The sequence below is a fragment of the Neocloeon triangulifer genome, unplaced genomic scaffold (assembly GCF_031216515.1).
Source record: "Neocloeon triangulifer isolate White Clay Creek 2 clone unplaced genomic scaffold, ASM3121651v1 ptg000022l, whole genome shotgun sequence".
Taxonomy (NCBI): Eukaryota; Metazoa; Arthropoda; class Insecta; order Ephemeroptera; family Baetidae; genus Neocloeon; species Neocloeon triangulifer.
Window position 1 is genome coordinate 2,674,838 of NW_026775562.1, and position 25,338 is coordinate 2,700,175.

The window sequence follows — 25,338 nt, forward strand, 5'->3', positions numbered from 1 at the left end:
TATTTTAACCCATAATTTATTTGATCATTTATCTCGATTTAGGTGAATAGTCAAAAATTATACTGCGCGCAAGATGTACATTTTTATTAATTTTTTTATTTCTCATGTGCCCACAACTGAAGTCTGGGGCTGAGCCGAGGCCCTGAATTGTGTGGCTCATCCCAAAAATCAGTGGTCGGTTACAAAAATCTCGGTGGCAGATTTTCTCTCGTTTTTTTTTTTACTTTCAAAGCAGCACTATGTGTAGTGAAATATCTTTACACGCAAATATTATCGTTCTAAGCATCATATAGCGATATTCCTCGTCTTACAATTTAAAAATTAAAATATCGTCGTGCCCCTCGGTGCTTTCAACTCTAGCCAAGGGCTCGTAATCTCAAATATATTTTCTTTTAAATTAACTTCTTGTTATTCAATATTTTTTCGCTTTTTTTTCAACTACCTACAACGTAAATAATTAAAATCAGCAGATAAGAACAACAATAAAAATACATCTTTATCTCACATTTTGATATCGCTTCTCCGACCGCAAGCAATAAAATATATATCATGTATATATTATTATTAATTACTCATATCAATAATCATATACAGAAATCGTACTTAATGATACATTACAGCAGATAAACAATAGTAAATTCAAAAAAGAAGTAAACAAAAAACGGGAAACTAAACCTACCGAAACCAGGATTAAATTCGGTGAACGCGTGTGTGTGTGAGTGAGTGAGTGTGTGTGTCATCGTAAAATATTTGAAATATTTGTTTTTTTTCCATAAATTTTTTCTTTTCTTCTTTCGTCCGACTTAATCTTACAGCTAGCATAGCAAGACACTAGAGCAATAATTTACAATTTTCGTGGACTTGGGTCCCGACCCACGGCCGATCGGGACTCGGGTCCACTAAACGCGGGGGCCCAACAAGGGCCCTCATTTGCATGGCAGGCGAGGTGCGCCGAAATTTAAATTTACTATTACGAGCGGAAAAATTATGGAACAAAATGTGTTGCCAGGTTTGAAACTAAATTAATTTTACAAATCATAAAATTAAAAGGGACGCGTGTGACTCGAAAGCGATATTAATGAGCTTAATATCGCCGGTACACGCGCTTCAAAACGCACAGACACATTTCGTTTCCACTTTCCTCAATGAAAAATATCAACGAATTGGAATTCATTGCTGAAGTGCTCACAGTCTGGATAAAATTCAAAATTTACAAAGAAATTGGTTTAGGAGATATAGCAATGGCTGAAAATGCACAAAGATTTTTCTTTCCATTATCGAAAATTTGTCATAGACACGTTTTTTGTTTTCTTTTACGGGGAGTATTTGTATCCGGTGTGTGTGACGCATTAGGGAGAAAAGTGGTGACAGTTCATTTTCTTCGTCTTGGTACAATAAACATTTGATTCATTTGATAGAAACGCGTTTTTCAGCGCTCGTCGTTATTATTCCAGAGCTATTATTTTTGTATAGCATTACTAAACTTGATCCCAAAAATGTTGTTGCTTTCATTCCAGTGTTTTAGCTTTTAGCGGTGTTTGGCTGACTGACTAATCGGGGGGTGGTAATGGTCGTATTAGGAAGATTGATTTTCTCTTGATTCGTTGGTGGGCTGTTCTTGAAAGTTGTCTACTTGTTCTCTTTGGTTGCGACCCTGAAATTCAACCAGGAATATAAAATCCATATTTTTCCTTTGCTGGCAACAGTAAAAATTATATTCTGATATAAATTTTCTTAAATGCAATAAATCAAACTGCATTTATAAAAAATCAAAATTATTCTTTTGATTATAATTTTTTAATTAACTTTTTTTTTTTGAACTAATTCAACGCTCTTTACCCTGATTGTTTGGTCGGATCGCGAAGCATTTCCTCAACCGTGACGCCTCCTTCGGACTGATTTCCACCTGCAACAAAGAATCAAATTTTTATTTTAAAGCCGAATATATACGCTCCATGACACTACGAAAATCATCACATGCACGACTAAGCATTTTCTTTGTGAAATATGTATGTATATAACAATACCATCTAAAGTAAAAACAATCTTTCTCTCACTGCCTGTCATGATTTAATAATGAGAGCTGTTTTTTTTACACTAAAAATAAACGATCAGATGCAAATTTATATGATTTTATAATATGTGGAAATGGTAGTGTTTAATTTTTTCTACATAGAGAAATAATTGAGTATGGAAATGATGTTTATGGGTACAAACAAGCAAAAATGTATAAAAATGAAGATGTTAAATTTATTTGCCGACTCGTAGCCTTTTAAATTTACGGCTAACATTGCATTTTTGTATAGCATATGGGGTGTTTACAATTTTGAAACGTCAATTTACAGGTTTTTGGAGGAGGCCGAATTTTAATCACCGCCTCATATGTGGAATGCTAACACACTTTTTTTTAAATTTTTGATATGGAATTTCATGCTTGATATTTCACATTCATGCATAATAAATATAATTAACGCCAATTATCGACGGGGACAAAACCAGAAGTATAATATTTTTTTATTTCGTCGTAACAAAGGACGCCGGTTTTATAGCGCGCTTGAAGATTCACGATAATTTTTGGTCCTTTTTAGCATTTTGAGTTTGTTTTCAAGAAAGAATTCAACTCAATCAAATACACTATCTATAATAATCAAATTATCTACGTGTCAAATTTGTTCGTGAGGTGATTTTCTAACAACAATCAAAGCGGCGTGCAACCCAACTCGAATAAAATACAATTCGACGATCGAGAGTCGTCGGTCTGGTTTTGTGTTTCCGCATATATTCATGCACATAGTCAAAATTTTGCCGAAACCATGCAAAATAAAATTGATAAATGTGCTGTTACACAGATCAAAATGTGAAGGCAGAACAGAAATTAAATATATTGGGACCTTTTCTGGGGCTTTGGGACGAAAATAAATATAAAATTCGGCCAATCATATAACATGATAGTTGAATTAAACATCTGCGTTAGTCTACCTTCTGAAACGGAAGTTAGTCCAGTTCTAATCGTTGTTATGGTTGAGGTTTCAGAGGACGAGGGTTTCGAGGATTGAGAGGAGATGTGTCTGGTAATGTAAGTCATATGGGAGACCTCAGCAGAGTATTGCCTAGGGTCAATGGGCTCTGGAACGCTCTCGATCATCTGGGAGCGACCGGCTCCGTCGCCCTCGATCACTTCGGTCACGTAGGTCCACGATTCGTTGTTTTTGAGCAAAAACTGAGCCGGCACATCTCCTTTTTCAAATCCACCAGCTTTAAAAGCCTCGGTTAGCTGCTCTTCACTTAGTTGGCCGACGTCAAAGTCGACGTTCTCCGTGCTGGACACCATTGTGGCTGAGCCGCCGCTTGTGAAAGATGATGACATCACCGAGTCCGTTTCGTACTGGTACGTAGCGTGAGTGGCCGTCGAGCTGGTCGGCTCCAGCGAGTCAGTGCTGCAGAGCATCAAATCACTCACCCCAGCCTCCTGGCTGTCTTCTCTCCGACCTGAGCTGCTGCTTTTGGATTTTTCGCCTTTTAATTCCTCTTCAATGGAATCTGCACTTTGGGATTTTGGAATCTTGGGTGTGTCCAGTTCTAGAGAATCAGTAGATACTAACATCTTCTTTTGCTCCACCTTGGCTTGCAGAGACTCGATGCTGTCAGTGCTCATTGTCATTGGATTCACTTCCTGGTTCTCACACTCGTACTGCAAAACATATTCTTTGCATATTGTGGCGTGCTTCGCAGATGGAATTTGTTCCTTCTTTGTACCCTTTCCATGGGCTTCACCCTTTTTAGACTCAAATGACTCAACGTTAAACTGAGCTTGCTTTATAATCTCATCAATTTCAAACATCCTGTTTTCATAATCATCTGAATCAGACTCTTTTCCAGCTTCAGAAATTGTTTCGCAACTTTCAGATTCGGACACTTGACTTTCGTGACCTTCGTCAATTTCTGAAAGCATTGCTTCTTCCTCTTTAGCCTTGATTTCAATTGTTTCAGCTTGGATGCAAGCTATTTCTAGCCGCTCAAACTCTTTTAAGGATGAGACTGACATATCATCCCCTTGGCCAGTTCTACTGCCCAAGTACCGTCGCTGAAAGCTGCCCCCATTGATAGAGTCTTGCGAACCTGAAGACTGCCGCAGAGCAATCTCTCTCTCAAGTTTTTCAAATTCCTGCAACGATCCCATAGAGACATCGTCATGTTCGCTGCTCTTCGAGAAATATCTTTTTCCAGCCAATACGTCATATTCTGGTGTACTACTGAAAGAATCTTTGTAACTTCCCATGCTTCCAACTTTGCTGCTCGCATGACTTTGCTCAGTCTCTTCCTTTTCCTCAATGTCTTCTAGCCTACCTCGCTGCTCAAAGTCTTCATATTCACCCTTGAACTGTTGCTCTATCCATTTTTTACCCTCTTCCACGTCCTTTTTATACGTTTCTACGTTTTGAGGTTGGAAACTGGTTCCTTCAAGTTGGAATGGCATGTCACATTTCTCGTCATCCGGATAAAATTTAATTTCCGTTAATCGAGTGCTTGTTGGTGGTGGAGAAGATACAAGCAGATCATCGTCTTGCTTTGTTGACTTCCTTCTAGGTATAGGGATTTTTGATTCTCGTGGAATGGCTTGGGGAATAGATGCAATACAAGCACTTTCGTCAGCCTCATCAGCAAGCTCTTCAATTATAAGAAATTCATCTTCTTCGTCTGACTGTTTCTTTTCTGGTTCCTTTTCACCTTCTGCTTTTTCCAACAATTCGAACGAGTCAGTTCCATCCGATTCAGGTGATTTATCGGCTTGGTCGTTCTTGCTCTCTTTTGCTAGCGAGATGTCAGAAATTATATCATCTTTCGTCAAAATAACAGCCTCCTCATCAGGGGAAATGTCTGACGCCTCAGTAGTACTTTGATTCTCCGTAAAATTTTTCTCTACCCTAATTTCTTTTTTATTGCTACTGGAGAGAACGGATTCATCTGAAGCTGATTCTGGATATTCGAATTTCTTTTTAGCTACAGGTGTTTGGTGCTGTGTTACAGTAATATCCGGAATATCAGCCACTTCAGTGAATTCTACTATTTTGACGTTATTCATCGCCTCAATCTTTTTCTCTGCGTCATCGTCCTCGAGGATTGTTGGTGGTAAACATGTGGAAGAAATGCCTTGCGAAGGAAAGTGTGGCACTTCGGGAGGGGTTTTTCTTGCTTCAAAGTTTTTCTCTTTCACGTGGAACTTGTCTGCATCAGGCTCAGGAGTTTTGGGTCTTTCAACTATATTTTTAACACCGTCAATAAGAGTTTGCGAAAAATTCTTGTGCTCTTCAAGCACTTCATCTTCTCTCAGCTCGTATCCTTCTTCATCTGCCGGAATTTCAAGCTCAACATCTGCTTCGTCAATGTCCTTCTCATCATCATCTTTTTGCTCCTTTTGGAAATTTATTTTTTGATCTAAAATCTCCTCCTCCTTTAAGAACTCTGGTTGGTCATTGATTTTTGATCCTGTATGATCTTGAATTGAAGTTATTTGAGTTGCCACACATTTCTCAACTGACGAACTTGACATTATTGTTACAGAGCAAGAAACATCTTTCTCACTCGAAGACACAGCTGTAGTTTCAGTATACTTTTCGCACTCTTGTGGTGGCTGTTTGTTTTCAAATGTGTTTTCCTGCCTCGGCGGAGATATTCCGTAAGAAGAATTCAGGGATGATAAATCATCTAGTCTCTCAATGCTGCTGGCCATGTCAGTAAATTGCTGCGAAATGGTTTGTGATGCAAGATTTTCCATCACTGTCCTCTGATCTAATTCAGAGGCGCTGGAAACACTCGTACTTATTATGCTAACAGTATCATCTATGCTTGAGAAAAGACGTTCTTTTTCTTCAGTTGTTGTAATCTCAGATACCGGACTATCCGTGAGAATCGTTTTTGGCTCGGGGTGGAATGTCATTTCTAGTGATCGTTTCATTCTTGACTGGTCGGACGCTCTTTTTTCTTTAACGGGTGAATCTTTAAAATCTTCAATGTACGAGTCATCAGACTCTGATGATTTTGTTTCATGAAGAACTTGGTATGCAGACCCAAGAGGGCGCTGTAAATCATTGTCGTGCCCAAGATCTAAATCTTCATTAGGCAAATTGTCTTCCAAATCAGTTTCCAACTCCATGGCAGATGGAACTAGAGTTTCTGATGCATCACTGTGAACTTCAATTTGCTGCCCAGAACTTTCAGAACTATATGATTTATTACTGCTGATCGAACTGACAGCGGTTATGTATTCCTGAGACGTAGCAGATCTCTGTGAGGTATCCTGTGATGTGAGGGCAGATTCATATTCGGAAGAAGTAGCGGCACCCACAATTAGGCCTTCAACATCAGATGAGCAAGGCCTACTTTTGAAATTTTCATCGTGTTTGAAGCTTTCTCCAGAGCTTGAAGAACGGTCGGGTTTCTTATTCTCTTGAGTGGAGCTCGTTTCCTCCTGTCCACTAAAGATGTTTTTTTCATCATCAGATGATTTACTTTCTGCGATTTCATTTTTCTCGAATTGGCACACTTTGAATTCAAACTCTGATGGCGACCTTTTCTTTTCCTCGGTAGATGATTTAAACTGACTTTCAATCAGACTCTCTTGAGCAGCACCGAGTGATTCTCTAACCTCTGCAATGGCCTTTTCTACCTCAATCTCAGCAGTTTTTGCTTTTGGAATCGTAACCTCGTGCGAAGACGATTTTTCAGTTATTTTAAAAGCACTTGTAACGGTCAGCGGTATTTCAGATTGCAAGGGTGATTGAACAATACGTTCTAATACTTCCATGTCTGTATCCCTTTCCATTACTGAATCTTTGGTTACTTTATCGATGATAATTTGGCCTTTGTTGGCCTCCTCGGCTCTGACGGACTTTTCCTCTTTATATGCATGCTGAACGTCTTTGGAAATCACTTCCCTCACTAGCTCCTTATCCTCTTGTGTATTGCTAATTTGAGATGTTTGATCCGTTTGGTCAAAATTGGATTTTTCAGAAACTTTCGTCAGTATTTCACTTTTGAACGATACCGTTTCAGATTCAAAAATTTCTTTTCCAAATACTGCCATTTCATTTCTTTGCTGCACTAGTTTTTGTGATGTATCTTCCTCCGACATCAATTTTGAAGTTCCAGAAGTTTCTATAGTTGTTTCATACGAAACCATTTCGGATTTTTTTATTTCTTTGACCTCTTCTTTGCTCAATTGATTTAATCTATTTAATGACACATCTGAATCCATAGCCAGCGTCAGTGTTTCAGAGAGAGTGGATAATTCATCCCTTTTACCAGACTCAGTTTTGGCAACTGACATTTTCATGTCTTCTTTTTTATCTTTACTGCTTTGAGTAGCTTTTTCCGTTATTCTCATCATACATTCTGATTCAGATGAAAACTCCAATTTAGTCAATGAGCTTCCACTTTTTACTCTCTCGCTTATATCTTTTACATGCTCATGGATTGCATCTTGTTTTTCTGCTCTGACATGCTCTGCTTTATCGTTATCAATCTTGTTCAATTCGTTATCTCTTCTTTTAATTGCTACACTTTCGTCTGGGGATGTGCTTGTACTGATTTCTGTTGTAAACTGAGCAGGAATGCTGGCTGTTGCTTTGGTGGCAACTTCACTTATTGTTGCATCATCCTTCATCAACGTATGCTCTCCATCGATATTAAAATGTATTTGTGATTTCTCACTAGTTTTTGATTGCTCCAAGACCTGCGTTTCAATTTCGTCACTTTTTTTTGTAGATTGAACCACAGCTTCTTGATATATCGCCATGCCTGTGGATGCTTTACTCAAAATATCTGTTTCAAGCTTGTGTGTAGCAGATTTGACCTTTGAACTGGAGTCAGTGTGTTGAATTTCATGAACGTGGTCAATTTTCTCTGATTTTTTAAAAGTTTCCAATTTTTTATCTAGGTTGCCATCTGCCTCAGTCACGATGTTTTTTGAAGCAGATGTTATCTGTTTATCTTCAATTTCTTGATTAGTTTGAAAGCTCCTAAATATTTCGTCAGTGCTGATGTTGACGATAGGGCTTTTCTTGATTGTATCCTCTATATCTGAAATAAGGCTTTCCGCACAAATTTTGGCTTGATGTTCACTAGACTGCTTTATTGGTGGCTGGTATTCTTGTTCTGCAGGGAAAAGTGGCTTCGAGTCTGGAGAGAGCTTCTTTTCGAATTCTCCAATTTTTTCTTTGACAGTAGCAAATGCTGGATCTGGCATCGGTTCGTTGACGTCCTCAATGGCTTGTAAAGGGGAAATTGGTTTGTCCTCTGGTATAAGGCTTTCAATGTTTTCTGAAATTTCTGTAGTAAAAATTTCAGTGTGAATTTGTCTTGATACAATTGACTCTTCTGTTAGTTTTCCATTAAACTTCTGCTTTGTTCCTAGAATTTTGTGCTCGGGTGAACTCTCTTCTTGCTGGCGAAGAAAATCATCAGAAAATTCTTTCATAATGTCCTTTTCAATTCTTTGGGTCTTTTGTCTTGTTTTTACACAGCTTTCTTCAGCTTCTTTCCTTATCTCCATTTCCTTTTTGCTCTCTTCCTCACTAATAAGCTTTCCCTTTTGATATTGTTTTGGACCAATTAGTGACTTCGTCGTGCCAGTAACATTTTCCCAAAATTGTTTTCTGTCTACGTAACTGGGAATTTCTTCTTCTGTACTCTTCGTTTTAACTGAATCATGTGCCTTTACTGACTTTGGCAGCTCGATTCTCTGCCCTTGGTAGGAAATTTGGGTAGGGTTTACTATGCCGCTCTTTGACTTCTTTTCTCCGGGTATGCTTTTATGTTCTATAAAGAGAAGTTTCACACTTGTTAACATGACCATTCCACATATGAAGTAACATTTAATATTACGATTTTTTTCCTTCTCATGGGAATTTTCAAATATATGTTATTTTAGTGAGCTTTGAATAGATAGTTATGCATCATTTAAAGCATAGCGTACTAAGTTAGGTTTCAATATTCATGCATTGCATCATTTCCTTACCTTGTACGGAACTGTTTCCTTCAACTCCAGCATCTGCAATCATAAGAAACATACTCATAAGATTATTTTTATTGAGATCATTTTCATTGCATTTTATAGCTGGTAATTTACATGCGGGAAGCAATTCTGACTAGTTTAAGTACTACCTGTCACCACACCAATTCATCCGGTTCCCATATTATCCTGTGATACCAAATATTCAAAGTGTTTTACCTTTATTTTTACTGCTGTGTAGCAATTCTTTATCGCTATTTTTCCCCTTTTTTATTCTGTTCATCTCTTCTTTCTTGCGAGATTCAAGGATTTTCAGATTCAGCAACTTAAATGCTTCTGTTTCTTGAATGCTTGATGGTGCTAGTCTATTCGGGCTTTTACTTATGTCATTTAAACAAGTGATCTTAATAATTGGTTTTACAAGAGAGTTTGCAAACAAAGACATATTTTCTCTAGACAACGTTGAACGTTGTATATTCTTAGGAAGTCTGTGTGATATTTTTTCGAACTTTGAAATCAAGTCTGACACGTTTCCCTTTCGCCCTCTAATACTCACGGGTAATTTAATGATATCTACTTTTCCTCTTGACACTCTATAGGCAATATTTTGAATGCAACATAGTAAAAGCATCTGATCCACATTTCCTTCAGCATAAATAGACTGACACAAAAATTCGTAGGTAGCGGGAAGGTTGACATACATCATTTCTGTTGGCTGAACCAACAGAGGATTTTTTAGCTTTTCAACGTACATTGTGGTTTGGAAACCTTGTTCCGTCTTTTTAAAGCTTAATTCACTACAGTTAATGGAACTAGCTGGTCTACTTCGACAGTCAAAAAGTCTCATTTCGTTCGTACCTGACCCCGATCCTCCATGTTTCAAGCTGAGAGATCCACCATTCTTGTTTACACAGACGCAGACCGAATTTCCTTTCTTTTTGCCAGAAAAGCAAACGCAGACCTCTTGCTTTGTGTCATTTATTGATAACTTCTCCTCCACTTCTCTGACGAATGAATTCCTCCTTGATACGTCCATATCCTCGACATCTGTTAGGGTGTCGGATTGGTTTTGTGTAGCCTTCAAATAGTGGATTTCATCAGGAGCGTTGTAATTCAGAATGGCTGCACTTTTCATTTCAACGACGGAAGAGTGACATTCAATAGCCGGAGACGCAGGTCTTGGAGGTGACGGGGCTTCGTCATTAGAGCCCTCCATGTCTTCAATGTCTGTTGTTCCTATATCCAAGCGTGATTCAGGAGTGGCCAATGTGGCTCGAGATTTGATGTCATCCAAATTTATTGACCGCCTTTTTGCATCATTCCCTTCTTGCACAGCTAAAATGTGACCAGATTCATAATTTTGTAGCACGTAGCTATCATCAATATTGGTGTTATTAAGTTCACTTTCTGATCCTGAAGTCAAATCAAAATCTTCATTGTCTGTTTTACCTTCGTCAAGGTTGTCAGGAAGTCGTAGCTCATCAAGCATCTGCATGGACGTAGCAGTTGCTACTGATGTGTCAGACATACAATCGCTAGTTACATCAGACTCAGAATCACCACCTCCGGTGCCTGGCAACAAAAGGTTCTTGCTACTTGCAGGATTTCTATGGCGGCTCCTGCTTCTTTTCTTCTTAAGAGGGAATTTTTCATCCATAAAGAGATCCTCAGTATCAGTCAATCCACTCTTGGTAATCTCTGGTACCTTCATTCTCTTCTCGTTCTTAAGCCTTTCGGTGTCTTCTACGATGCCAAAATCATAGGTAGGTGGTTCTGGGCTTACCAGTGTACGACTATCCTGAACCACTCGCAAATCATCCGTCGAACCCATGAAATCTTCTACGTCAGTAGCTCCATCAAGATCCTCTAGGTGAAGAGCTAGTGACATTTTTCTCGAAGGGTCTGGAAACGAACGGGTCACAACGCCATCCGAGTGGGATTCTTTATAGGATTCCAAATCTCCGGATTCGAAATGTTTCAGGTCACTAAAGTTGACGTCAGGGATCTCATTAAGATATTGGCCCCCGTCCATATCTTCTGTGTCTGTAAGGCAGTCACCTGCTTTTTCGGCAACGTGAAGTTTATTTTTGCTTTTTCTCACACTCTTGCGTTTAGGCCTGCGAGACTTAATAGGAGCACCATCTTCGTCTGATGAAATTGCGTTGTCAACAATGACAGCATTACCCAAGGCTCCCCTTTCAGAATCGTTAAAGTCAATGTACTCAACGTCGGACAAATCTTCTTTGTTAATTCGACATTCCCCATCGTTTTGCCGCCCAGCCTTGGTGACGGATATTTCTGGCACAACAGATTCTCTTCTTTCACGCTCCGGATCCATCACCTGCGGCATCAAACTTGAATAAGACTTTTCCATTTTCTTAGTCGATTCCTGTTGCACCCGATTTAATTCCTTTTTAGATTCATGTTTGCATGCATCTGACAAATTTTGCATTTCTAATGCTCTAGACAACGTAAAACTAACTTTGTGCTCTAGTGAAGAAGTGTCTGTGGTAAAGAGATACACGATATCGGAAACAAAAACATTAAAATCATCTAACATGCCATAGCATTCAGACTGGAAAGAATGCTCTAATTTACCTTCATCATTTTGTTGCTTGTATTCAAATTTGTGTTTCACTCTGGTTGGAGTTACAGTTTGAATGTCTAATAAGGGGGAAATTTGCTCTTCCTTGCTTTTAGGGGACTCTATTTCATTATCCTTTTTAGACTTCACTGGAGACCCAGGAGGTGGGAAATGTGAAACATGAGCGCCTGGGGGAAGTTTCGGTTTCTCAGTAATTTGTGCGGTATTGTATTGTTCCTTTCTATTTTTTGATACCTTTTCTACCGGCCTATATGTTGAACTCGGTTTACTTGGCTCTTTGAACACTATTTCAACCCCATTTGTCGCCGTGTTAACTGTTCGAGTAAAAACTTCAGTTGTTATAATTTTCGACTGACTCTGTTCGGTGTGCTTTTTACCCTCCCTATTTTTCGAGTTTCCAGTTTTACGCTCCTGGAATATTTCAGATGCTACGGATACAACACGCTCAGTGGAAGTTTTCGATTTTGAAATTGACGTAGGAGTGGATGAAGAATGTGAAAAGAAAAGGGACCTCTCTTTAGTTGCTCTATCATCTCTTTTCAGGAGCCATTCGGATCGATTGCTATCATACAGATTTGATTGGCGAGGTCGTCCTTTTATTTTTAGATCTACTGAGCTTGGAACTATTTTTGATTCGCGATTTGCCGATAAATTCTTTTGATCACGCATCTTTAATACAAATGGTCCTTCCGTCTTTTTAATATCCGCTTTTCTTGTAGCCCCAGACGGTGCAAACTGTTCTTTCTTAATTGTTCCGGAGCCCTTTTTCACTGGAATCTTTGATTGAATCTTTGGCTTTGAAGAAATAGCCTCTTCGTGCGTAACATTTTCACACTTACAAAATAGTTCCCGCTTAGCAGATGATAACTTTGCAAATGTTTCCCCACTCTCCACTGTAAACAAAACTCCATCAATATTAGAGTTTCTAGATTTTTCTGTCATAGTTACTTCTAACATATCATCATCCATTGTTATACCATGTTCAATTTCAACGCTTGAATCACAGGCCTTACCGTAAGTTTGATTTGTAATATCTTGAGCAAAGTATGATGTCATCGTTTCGTCAAGGATTTCTTCAATATTTTCTGTTGAAAAAGGTCTTTGAATGTCAGAGTGGTAGTCAGAAGTTCTCGGTGTATCTGATGGAATACCTGAATTAAGAGATGTCGGGCGATCTGCACGAGAACGTACATGCAGCAATCTCCCACTTTCCTGAAAACCTATTTGTAATTCTTTATCAGAAGATGTTGCTTCCTTATCACCAAAATTGTATATTTCCGTGGAAACTGCTTCCATCTGTTCTTCATTTACTGTATCCTGAACAGAAACATGCTTTGCTGAATATATGTGCTTCTCAAAAGATTTATCCTTTCGCATATCAAATTCACCAATATTATCTTTTTCGCGCACTAATTCCAGTTCAATTGCTGATGATTTCAAAGAGGCACCTTGATTTATAGCTGAAGATGTGTAAGGTTCCCTTAATATGTCATCAAGTGTATAATCAACCACTTGCTCAGATGCAACCTCTAGCACGCCAGTTACCACAGAGAGTTCATCTTTACTCACAACATCAGTAATAAATTCAGAGGTATCAACATCAATCGCTGGTTGAGTGAATGCTTCTTTCTCGATAAGCTGCTCTGTCAAATCTTCAGTCTCTATCGCAGATGAAATATGGGGCAGCATCTCGTGGGGCATCTGTGTGGTTGTGGGTACGCTCGCGGATTCAACTTTAACAGCTTGTGCAGCAGATATTTCTTGCGCACCAACTTCAGAAATCACATCTTTCATATCGAAATCAGCAGATGCTTCTTGTAGCTCAGCAGCTAAAATTTCTGATTTCGGCTTGGTGATTTCACTAATGGTGGTAACGTAATTGGTTTCACTCTCCATCACCTCTAGCTGACCATTGGCATCTGATGGCAGAGATACAACGGCAGCCTCCAGATCCTTCACAGGAGACGTAACTTCCACTTTTTCTAGAATATCTTCAGTCACAGGTTTTTCAGCTTCAATTGATGAAGCAATTTCTTCCTCCAAGGCTTTGGTTGCCTCAGGTTCTTTGATATCTGTTGGCTCAAGAGATGGATTTTCAGCCACATCTTCAAAGGCTTCATCTTGCACAACTGATTCAACAATTCTCGCGACATCAGTGACAATTTCTTTTTGCTCAGAAGGAGGGATTTCAATTACTGGTGTTGTTTCTGCCACTGGTTCAACGATTATTTCCTCTGTTTGTATTTCAGATTCAATTGTGGCAGTAAGTTCAGGCAGCTTGTCTTTGGTCTCCTCAGCTACCTCAACATCTGCAGTCTTTGTTAAGTCAATAGATTCATCATCAGCTACTTGTTCGGAGACTATTTCTTTCTCGCTTGCAACCTCAGTAATCTCGTCTTTGCTCACGATTTCAGAGATAACTTCTGATTGCTCAGGTGCCAAAATTTCAACATCTTTCCTCAATGATTCATCAGTCTCCTCAAGTGAAACAACTTCAATCAATTCTGTGGTAGCTACATCTTGCACGCCCTCAACTTCAGAAATAACATCTGTGATTTCTTCTTGTGTCTCAGGAGCTGAAATTTCTGGTTTCTCTTCGGAAGATGCATCAATTGTAACTACGTGTTTGGTTTCAATCTCCTTCACCTCAGGCTGCTCATCGGCATCTGATGTCAGAGAATCAACGGCAGCCTCCTGCACCTTCACAGGAGACGTAACTTCCACTTTTTCTAGAATTTCTTCAGTCACAGGTTTTTCAGCTTCAATTGATGCAGCAATTTCTTCCTCCAAGGCTTTGGTTGCCTCAGGTTCTTTGATATCTGTTGGCTCAAGAGATGGTGTTTCAGCCACATCTTCAAAGGCTACATCTTGCACAACTGATTCAACAATGCTCGTGACATCAGTGACAATTTCTTTTTGCTCAGAAGGTGCAATTTCAATTACTGGTGTTGTTTCTGCCACTGGTTCAACGATTATTTCCTCTGTTTGTATTTCAGATTCAATTGTGGCAGTAAGTTCAGGCAGCTTGTCTTTGGTCTCCTCAGCTACCTCAACATCTGCAGTCTTTGTTAAGTCAATAGATTCATCATCAGCTACTTGTTCGGAGACTATTTCTTTCTCGCTTGCAACCTCAGTAATCTCGTCTTTGCTCACGATTTCAGAGATAACTTCTGATTGCTCAGGTGCCAAAATTTCAACATCTTTCCTCAATGATTCATCAGTCTCCTCAAGTGAAACAACTTCAATCAATTCTGTGGTAGCTACATCTTGCACGCCCTCAACTTCAGAAATAACATCAGTGATTTCATCTTGTGTCTCAGGAGCTGAAATTTCTGGTTTCTCTTCGGTAGATGCATCAATTGTAACTACGTGTTTGGATTCAATCTCCTTCACCTCAGGCTGCTCATCGGCATCTGATATCAGAGAATCAACGGCAGCCTCCTGCACCTTAACAGGAGACGTAACTTCCACTTTTTCTAGAATTTCTTCAGTCACAGGTTTTTCAGCTTCAATTGTTGCAGCAATTTCTTCCTCCAAGGCTTTGGTTGCCTCAGGTTCTTTGATATCTGTTGGCTCAAGAGATGGTGTTTCAGCCACATCTTCAAAGGCTACATCTTGCACAACTGATTCAACAATGCTCGTGACATCAGTTACAATTTCATTTTGCTCAGAAGGAGCAATTTCAATTACTGGTGTTGTTTCTGCCACTGGTTCAACGATTATTTCCTCTGATTGTATTTCAGATTCAATTGTGGCAGTAAGTTCAGGCAGCTTGTCTTTGGTCTCCTCAGCTACCTCAACATCTGCAGTCTTTGTTAAGTCAATAGATTCATCATCAGCTACTTGTTCGGAGACTATTTCTTTCTCGCTTGCAACCTCAGTAATCTCGTCTTTGCTCACGATTTCAGAGATAACTTCTGATTGCTCAGGTGCCAAAATTTCAACATCTTTCCTCAATGATTCATCAGTCTCCTCAAGTGAAACAACTTCAATCAATTCTGTGGTAGCTACATCTTGCACGCCCTCAACTTCAGAAATAACATCTGTGATTTCTTCTTGTGTCTCAGGAGCTGAAATTTCTGGTTTCTCTTCGGTAGATGCATCAATTGTAACTACGTGTTTGGTTTCAATCTCCTTCACCTCAGGCTGCTCATCGGCATCTGATGTCAGAGAATCAACGGCAGCCTCCTGCACCTTCACAGGAGACGTAACTTCCACTTTTTCTAGAATTTCTTCAGTCACAGGTTTTTCAGCTTCAATTGATGCAGCAATTTCTTCCTCCAAGGCTTTGGTTGCCTCAGGTTCTTTGATATCTGTTGGCTCAAGAGATGGTGTTTCAGCCACATCTTCAAAGGCTACATCTTGCGCAACTGATTCAACAATGCTCGTGACATCAGTGACAATTTCTTTTTGCTCAGAAGGTGCAATTTCAATTACTGGTGTTGTTTCTGCCACTGGTTCAACGATTATTTCCTCTGTTTGTATTTCAGATTCAATTGTGGCAGTAAGTTCAGGCAGCTTGTCTTTGGTCTCCTCAGCTACCTCAACATCTGCAGTCTTTGTTAAGTCAATAGATTCATCATCAGCTACTTGTTCGGAGACTATATCTTTCTCGCTTGCAACCTCAGTAATCTCGTCTTTGCTCACGATTTCAGAGATAACTTCTGATTGCTCAGGTGCCAAAATTTCAACATCTTTCCTCAATGATTCATCAGTCTCCTCAAGTGAAACAACTTCAATCAATTCTGTGGTAGCTACATCTTGCACGCCCTCAACTTCAGAAATAACATCTGTGATTTCTTCTTGTGTCTCAGGAGCTGAAATTTCTGGTTTCTCTTCGGTAGATGCATCAATTGTAACTACGTGTTTGGTTTCAATCTCCTTCACCTCAGGCTGCTCATCGGCATCTGATGTCAGAGAATCAACGGCAGCCTCCTGCACCTTCACAGGAGACGTAACTTCCACTTTTTCTAGAATTTCTTCAGTCACAGGTTTTTCAGCTTCAATTGATGCAGCAATTTCTTCCTCCAAGGCTTTGGTTGCCTCAGGTTCTTTGATATCTGTTGGCTCAAGAGATGGTGTTTCAGCCACATCTTCAAAGGCTACATCTTGCACAACTGATTCAACAATGCTCGTGACATCAGTTACAATTTCATTTTGCTCAGAAGGAGCAATTTCAATTACTGGTGTTGTTTCTGCCACTGGTTCAACGATTATTTCCTCTGTTTGTATTTCAGATTCAATTGTGGCAGTAAGTTCAGGCAGCTTGTCTTTGGTCTCCTCAGCTACCTCAACATCTGCAGTCTTTGTTAAGTCAATAGATTCATCATCAGCTACTTGTTCGGAGACTATTTCTTTCTCGCTTGCAACCTCAGTAATCTCGTCTTTGCTCACGATTTCAGAGATAGCTTCTGATTGCTCAGGTGCCAAAATTTCAACTTCTTTCCTCAATGATTCATCAGTCTCCTCAAGTGAAACAACTTCAATCAATTCTGTGGTAGCTACATCTTGCACGCCCTCAACGTCAGAAATAACATCTGTGATTTCTTCTTGTGTCTCAGGAGCTGAAATTTCTGGTTTCTCTTCGGTAGATGCATCAATTGTAACTACGTGTTTGGTTTCAATCTCCTTCACCTCAGGCTTCTCATCGGCATCTGATGTCAGAGAATCAACGGCAGCCTCCTGCACCTTCACAGGAGACGTAACTTCCACTTTTTCTAGAATTTCTTCAGTCACAGGTTTTTCAGCTTCAATTGATGCAGCAATTTCTTTCTCCAAGGCTTTGGTTGCCTCAGGTTCTTTGATATCTGTTGGCTCAAGAGATGGTGTTTCAGCCACATCTTCAAAGGCTACATCTTGCACAACTGATTCAACAATGCTCGTGACATCAGTGACAATTTCTTTTTGCTCAGAAGGAGCAATTTCAATTACTGGTGTTGTTTCTGCCACGGGTTCAACGATTATTTCCTCTGTTTGTATTTCTGATTCAATTGTGGCAGTAAGTTCAGGCAGCTTGTCTTTGGTCTCCTCAGCTACCTCAACATCTGCAGTCTTTGTTAAGTCAATAGATTCATCATCAGCTACTTGTTCGGAGACTATTTCTTTCTCGCTTGCAACCTCAGTAATCTCGTCTTTGCTCACGATTTCAGAGATAACTTCTGATTGCTCAGGTGCCAAAATTTCAACATCTTTCCTCAATGATTCATCAGTCTCCTCAAGTGAAACAACTTCAATCAATTCTGTGGTAGCTACATCTTGCACGCCCTCAACTTCAGAAATAACATCTGTGATTTCTTCTTGTGTCTCAGGAGCTGAAATTTCTGGTTTCTCTTCGGTAGATGCATCAATTGTAACTACGTGTTTGGTTTCAATCTCCTTCACCTCAGGCTGCTCATCGGCATCTGATGTCAGAGAATCAACGGCAGCCTCCTGCACCTTCACAGGAGACGTTACTTCCACTTTTTCTAGAATTTCTTCAGTCACAGGTTTTTCAGCTTCAATTGATGCAGCAATTTCTTCCTCCAAGGCTTTGGTGTCCTCAGATTCTTTGATATCTGTTGGCTCAAGAGATGGTGTTTCAGCCACATCTTCAAAGGCTTGATCTTGCACAACTGATTCAACAATTCTCGTGACATCAGTGACAATTTCTTTTTGCTCAGAAGGAGGGATTTCAATTACTGGTGTTGTTTCTGCCACTGGTTCAACGATTATTTCCTCTGTTTTTATTTCAGATTCAATTGTGGCAGTAAGTTCAGGCAGCTTGTCTTTGGTCTCCTCAGCTACCTCAACATCTGCAGTCTTTGTTAAGTCAATAGATTCATCATCAGCTACTTGTTCGGAGACTATTTCTTTCTCGCTTGCAACCTCAGTAATCTCGTCTTTGCTCACGATTTCAGAGATAACTTCTGATTGTTCAGGTGCCAAAATTTCAACATCTTTCCTCAATGATTCATCAGTCTCCTCAAGTGAAACAACTTCAATCAATTCTGTGGTAGCTACATCTTGCACGCCCTCAACTTCAGAAAAAGCATCTGTGATATCTTCTTGTGTCTCAGGAGCTGAAATTTCTGGTTTCTCTTCGGTAGATGCATCAATTGTAACTACGTGTTTGGTTTCAATCTCCTTCACCTCAGGCTGCTCATCGGCATCTGATGTCAGAGAATCAACGGCAGCCTCCTGCACCTTCACAGGAGACGTAACTTCCACTTTTTCTAGAATTTCTTCAGTCACAGGTTTTTCAGCTTCAATTGATGCAGCAATTTCTTCCTCCAAGGCTTTGGTTGCCTCAGGTTCTTTGATATCTGTTGGCTCAAGAGATGGTGTTTCAGCCACATCTTCAAAGGCTTCATCTTGCACAACTGATTCAACAATTCTCGCGACATCAGTGACAATTTCTTTTTGCTCAGAAGGAGGGATTTCAATTACTGGTGTTGTTTCTGCCACTGGTTCAACGATTATTTCCTCTGTTTGTATTTCAGATTCAATTGTGGCAGTAAGTTCAGGCAGCTTGTCTTTGGTCTCCTCAGCTACCTCAACATCTGCAGTCTTTGTTAAGTCAATAGATTCATCATCAGCTACTTGTTCGGAGACTATTTCTTTCTCGCTTGCAACCTCAGTAATCTCGTCTTTGCTCACGATTTCAGAGATAACTTCTGATTGCTCAGGTGCCAAAATTTCAACATCTTTCCTCAATGATTCATCAGTCTCCTCAAGTGAAACAACTTCAATCAATTCTGTGGTAGCTACATCTTGCACGCCCTCAACTTCAGAAATAACATCAGTGATTTCATCTTGTGTCTCAGGAGCTGAAATTTCTGGTTTCTCTTCGGTAGATGCATCAATTGTAACTACGTGTTTGGATTCAATCTCCTTCACCTCAGGCTGCTCATCGGCATCTGATATCAGAGAATCAACGGCAGCCTCCTGCACCTTAACAGGAGACGTAACTTCCACTTTTTCTAGAATTTCTTCAGTCACAGGTTTTTCAGCTTCAATTGTTGCAGCAATTTCTTCCTCCAAGGCTTTGGTTGCCTCAGGTTCTTTGATATCTGTTGGCTCAAGAGATGGTGTTTCAGCCACATCTTCAAAGGCTACATCTTGCACAACTGATTCAACAATGCTCGTGACATCAGTTACAATTTCATTTTGCTCAGAAGGAGCAATTTCAATTACTGGTGTTGTTTCTGCCACTGGTTCAACGATTATTTCCTCTGATTGTATTTCAGATTCAATTGTGGCAGTAAGTTCAGGCAGCTTGTCTTTGGTCTCCTCAGCTACCTCAACATCTGCAGTCTTTGTTAAGTCAATAGATTCATCATCAGCTACTTGTTCGGAGACTATTTCTTTCTCGCTTGCAACCTCAGTAATCTCGTCTTTGCTCACGATTTCAGAGATAACTTCTGATTGCTCAGGTGCCAAAATTTCAACATCTTTCCTCAATGATTCATCAGTCTCCTCAAGTGAAACAACTTCAATCAATTCTGTGGTAGCTACATCTTGCACGCCCTCAACTTCAGAAATAACATCTGTGATTTCTTCTTGTGTCTCAGGAGCTGAAATTTCTGGTTTCTCTTCGGTAGATGCATCAATTGTAACTACGTGTTTGGTTTCAATCTCCTTCACCTCAGGCTGCTCATCGGCATCTGATGTCAGAGAATCAACGGCAGCCTCCTGCACCTTCACAGGAGACGTAACTTCCACTTTTTCTAGAATTTCTTCAGTCACAGGTTTTTCAGCTTCAATTGATGCAGCAATTTCTTCCTCCAAGGCTTTGGTTGCCTCAGGTTCTTTGATATCTGTTGGCTCAAGAGATGGTGTTTCAGCCACATCTTCAAAGGCTACATCTTGCGCAACTGATTCAACAATGCTCGTGACATCAGTGACAATTTCTTTTTGCTCAGAAGGTGCAATTTCAATTACTGGTGTTGTTTCTGCCACTGGTTCAACGATTATTTCCTCTGTTTGTATTTCAGATTCAATTGTGGCAGTAAGTTCAGGCAGCTTGTCTTTGGTCTCCTCAGCTACCTCAACATCTGCAGTCTTTGTTAAGTCAATAGATTCATCATCAGCTACTTGTTCGGAGACTATATCTTTCTCGCTTGCAACCTCAGTAATCTCGTCTTTGCTCACGATTTCAGAGATAGCTTCTGATTGCTCAGGTGCCAAAATTTCAACTTCTTTCCTCAATGATTCATCAGTCTCCTCAAGTGAAACAACTTCAATCAATTCTGTGGTAGCTACATCTTGCACGCCCTCAACGTCAGAAATAACATCTGTGATTTCTTCTTGTGTCTCAGGAGCTGAAATTTCTGGTTTCTCTTCGGTAGATGCATCAATTGTAACTACGTGTTTGGTTTCAATCTCCTTCACCTCAGGCTGCTCATCGGCATCTGATGTCAGAGAATCAACGGCAGCCTCCTGCACCTTCACAGGAGACGTAACTTCCACTTTTTCTAGAATTTCTTCAGTCACAGGTTTTTCAGCTTCAATTGATGCAGCAATTTCTTCCTCCAAGGCTTTGGTTGCCTCAGGTTCTTTGATATCTGTTGGCTCAAGAGATGGTGTTTCAGCCACATCTTCAAAGGCTACATCTTGCACAACTGATTCAACAATGCTCGTGACATCAGTGACAATTTCTTTTTGCTCAGAAGGAGCAATTTCAATTACTGGTGTTGTTTCTGCCACTGGTTCAACGATTATTTCCTCTCTTTGTATTTCAGATTCAATTGTGGCAGTAAGTTCAGGCAGCTTGTCTTTGGTCTCCTCAGCTACCTCAACATCTGCAGTCTTTGTTAAGTCAATAGATTCATCATCAGCTACTTGTTCGGAGACTATTTCTTTCTCGCTTGCAACCTCAGTAATCTCGTCTTTGCTCACGATTTCAGAGATAACTTCTGATTGCTCAGGTGCCAAAATTTCAACATCTTTCCTCAATGATTCATCAGTCTCCTCAAGTGAAACAACTTCAATCAATTCTGTGGTAGCTACATCTTGCACGCCCTCAACTTCAGAAATAACATCTGTGATTTCTTCTTGTGTCTCAGGAGCTGAAATTTCTGGTTTCTCTTCGGTAGATGCATCAATTGTAACTACGTGTTTGGTTTCAATCTCCTTCACCTCAGGCTGCTCATCGGCATCTGATGTCAGAGAATCAACGGCAGCCTCCTGCACCTTCACAGGAGACGTAACTTCCACTTTTTCTAGAATTTCTTCAGTCACAGGTTTTTCAGCTTCAATTGATGCAGCAATTTCTTCCTCCAAGGCTTTGGTTGCCTCAGGTTCTTTGATATCTGTTGGCTCAAGAGATGGTGTTTCAGCCACATCTTCAAAGGCTACATCTTGCACAACTGATTCAACAATGCTCGTGACATCAGTGACAATTTCTTTTTGCTCAGAAGGTGCAATTTCAATTACTGGTGTTGATTCTGCCACTGGTTCAACGATTTTTTCCTCTGTTTGTATTTCAGATTCAATTGTGGCAGTAAGTTCAGGCAGCTTGTCTTTGGTCTCCTCAGCTACCTCAACATCTGCAGTCTTTGTTAAGTCAATAGATTCATCATCAGCTACTTGTTCGGAGACTATTTCTTTCTCGCTTGCAACCTCAGTAATCTCGTCTTTGCTCACGATTTCAGAGATAACTTCTGATTGCTCAGGTGCCAAAATTTCAACATCTTTCCTCAATGATTCATCAGTCTCCTCAAGTGAAACAACTTCAATCAATTCTGTGGTAGCTACATCTTGCACGCCCTCAACTTCAGAAATAACATCTGTGATTTCTTCTTGTGTCTCAGGAGCTGAAATTTCTGGTTTCTCTTCGGTAGATGCATCAATTGTAACTACGTGTTTGGTTTCAATCTCCTTCACCTCAGGCTGCTCATCGGAATCTGATGTCAGAGGATCAACAGCTGCCTCCTGCACCTTCACAGGAGACGTAACTTCCACTTTTTCTAGAATTTCTTCAGTCACAGGTTTTTCAGCTTCAATTGATGCAGCAATTTCTTCCTCCAAGGCTTTGGTGTCCTCAGGTTCTTTGATATCTGTTGGCTCAAGAGATGGTGCTTCAGCCACATCTTCAAAGGCTACATCTTGCACAACTGATTCAACAATGCTCGTGACATCAGTGACAATTTCTTTTTGCTCAGAAGGTGCAATTTCAATTACTGGTGTTGTTTCTGCCACTGGTTCAACGATTATTTCCTCTGTTTGTATTTCAGATTCAATTGTGGCAGTAAGTTCAGGCAGCTTGTCTTTGGTCTCCTCAGCTACCTCAACATCTGCAGTCTTTGTTAAGTCAATAGATTCATCATCAGCTAATTGTTCGGAGACTATTTCTTTCTCGCTTGCAACCTCAGTAATCTCGTCTTTGCTCACGATTTCAGAGATAACTTCTGATTGCTCAGGTGCCAAAATTTCAACATCTTTCCTCAATGATTCATCAGTCTCCTCAAGTGAAACAACTTCAATCAATTCTGTGGTAGCTACATCTTGCACGCCCTCAACTTCAGAAATAACATCTGTGATTTCTTCTTGTGTCTCAGGAGCTGAAATTTCTGGTTTCTCTTCGGTAGATGCATCAATTGTAACTACGTGTTTGGTTTCAATCTCCTTCACCTCAGGCTGCTCATCGGCATCTGATGTCAGAGAATCAACGGCAGCCTCCTGCACCTTCACAGGAGACGTAACTTCCACTTTTTCTAGAATTTCTTCAGTCACAGGTTTTTCAGCTTCAATTGATGCAGCAATTTCTTCCTCCAAGGCTTTGGTTGCCTCAGGTTCTTTGATATCTGTTGGCTCAAGAGATGGTGTTTCAGCCACATCTTCAAAGGCTACATCTTGCACAACTGATTCAACAATGCTCGTGACATCAGTGACAATTTCTTTTTGCTCAGAAGGTGCAATTTCAATTACTGGTGTTGATTCTGCCACTGGTTCAACGATTATTTCCTCTGTTTGTATTTCAGATTCAATTGTGGCAGTAAGTTCAGGCAGCTTGTCTTTGGTCTCCTCAGCTACCTCAACATCTGCAGTCTTTGTTAAGTCAATAGATTCATCATCAGCTACTTGTTCGGAGACTATTTCTTTCTCGCTTGCAACCTCAGTAATCTCGTCTTTGCTCACGATTTCAGAGATAACTTCTGATTGCTCAGGTGCCAAAATTTCAACATCTTTCCTCAATGATTCATCAGTCTCCTCAAGTGAAACAACTTCAATCAATTCTGTGGTAGCTACATCTTGCACGCCCTCAACTTCAGAAATAACATCTGTGATTTCTTCTTGTGTCTCAGGAGCTGAAATTTCTGGTTTCTCTCCGGTAGATGAATCAATTGTAACTACGTGTTTGGTTTCAATCTCCTTCACCTCAGGCTGCTCATCGGCATCTGATGTCAGAGGATCAACGGCAGCCTCCTGCACCTTCACAGGAGACGTAACTTCCACTTTTTCTAGAATTTCTTCAGTCACTGGTTTTTCAGCTTCAATTGATGCAGCAATTTCTTCCTCCAAGGCTTTGGTGTCCTCAGGTTCTTTGATATCTGTTGGCTCACGAGATGGTGTTTCAGCCACATCTTCAAAGGCTACATCTTGCACAACTGATTCAACAATGCTCGTGACATCAGTGACAATTTCATTTTGCTCAGAAGGTGCAATTTCAATTACTGGTGTTGTTTCTGCCACTGGTTCAACGATTATTTCCTCTGTTTGTATTTCAGATTCAATTGTGGCAGTAAGTTCAGGCAGCTTGTCTTTGGTCTCCTCAGCTACCTCAACATCTGCAGTCTTTGTTAAGTCAATAGATTCATCATCAGCTACTTGTTCGGATACTATTTCTTTCTCGCTTGCAACCTCAGTAATCTCGTCTTTGCTCACGATTTCAGAGATAACTTCTGATTGCTCAGGTGCCAAAATTTCAACTTCTTTCCTCAATGATTCATCAGTCTCCTCAAGTGAAACAACTTCAATCAATTCTGTGGTAGCTACATCTTGCACGCCCTCAACTTCAGAAATAACATCTGTGATTTCTTCTTGTGTCTCAGGAGCTGAAATTTCTGGTTTCTCTTCGGTAGATGCATCAATTGTAACTACGTGTTTGGTTTCAATCTCCTTCACCTCAGGCTGCTCATCGGCATCTGATGTCAGAGAATCAACGGCAGCCTCCTGCACCTTCACAGGAGACGTAACTTCCACTTTTTCTAGAATTTCTTCAGTCACAGGTTTTTCAGCTTCAATTGATGCAGCAATTTCTTCCTCCAAGGCTTTGGTTGCCTCAGGTTCTTTGATATCTGTTGGCTCAAGAGATGGTGTTTCAGCCACATCTTCAAAGGCTACATCTTGCACAACTGATTCAACAATGCTCGTGACATCAGTGACAATTTCTTTTTGCTCAGAAGGAGCAATTTCAATTACTGGTGTTGTTTCTGCCACTGGTTCAACGATTATTTCCTCTGTTTGTATTTCAGATTCAATTGTGGCAGTAAGTTCAGGCAGCTTGTCTTTGGTCTCCTCAGCTACCTCAACATCTGCAGTCTTTGTTAAGTCAATAGATTCATCATCAGCTACTTGTTCGGAGACTATTTCTTTCTCGCTTGCAACCTCAGTAATCTCGTCTTTGCTCACGATTTCAGAGATAACTTCTGATTGCTCAGGTGCCAAAATTTCAACATCTTTCCTCAATGATTCATCAGTCTCCTCAAGTGAAACAACTTCAATCAATTCTGTGGTAGCTACA

The 25,338-nt window shown here is 40.2% G+C and overlaps 1 protein-coding gene across 11 annotated transcripts in view; it reads right to left on the reverse strand.

Moving 5' to 3' along the window:
- The window catches only part of LOC132204217 (ankyrin-3), a 108,733-nt gene continuing 83,395 nt past the window's right edge, over positions 1 to 25,338 (reverse strand). For 10 of the 11 annotated variants that reach the window (XM_059632576.1, XM_059632582.1, XM_059632581.1 and 7 more), the window contains 4 exons: positions 9,017 to 9,049; positions 2,980 to 8,817; positions 1,840 to 1,906; positions 1 to 1,654 (listed from right to left, as the gene is read on the reverse strand). In XM_059632576.1, coding sequence (XP_059488559.1) covers positions 1,630 to 1,654; positions 1,840 to 1,906; positions 2,980 to 8,817; positions 9,017 to 9,049 — 5,963 coding nt within the window. In that variant the 3' untranslated portion in view covers positions 1 to 1,629. The remainder of the gene's footprint in view (positions 1,655 to 1,839; positions 1,907 to 2,979; positions 8,818 to 9,016; positions 9,050 to 25,338) is intronic. The other variant, XM_059632587.1, reaches the window with a different exon arrangement.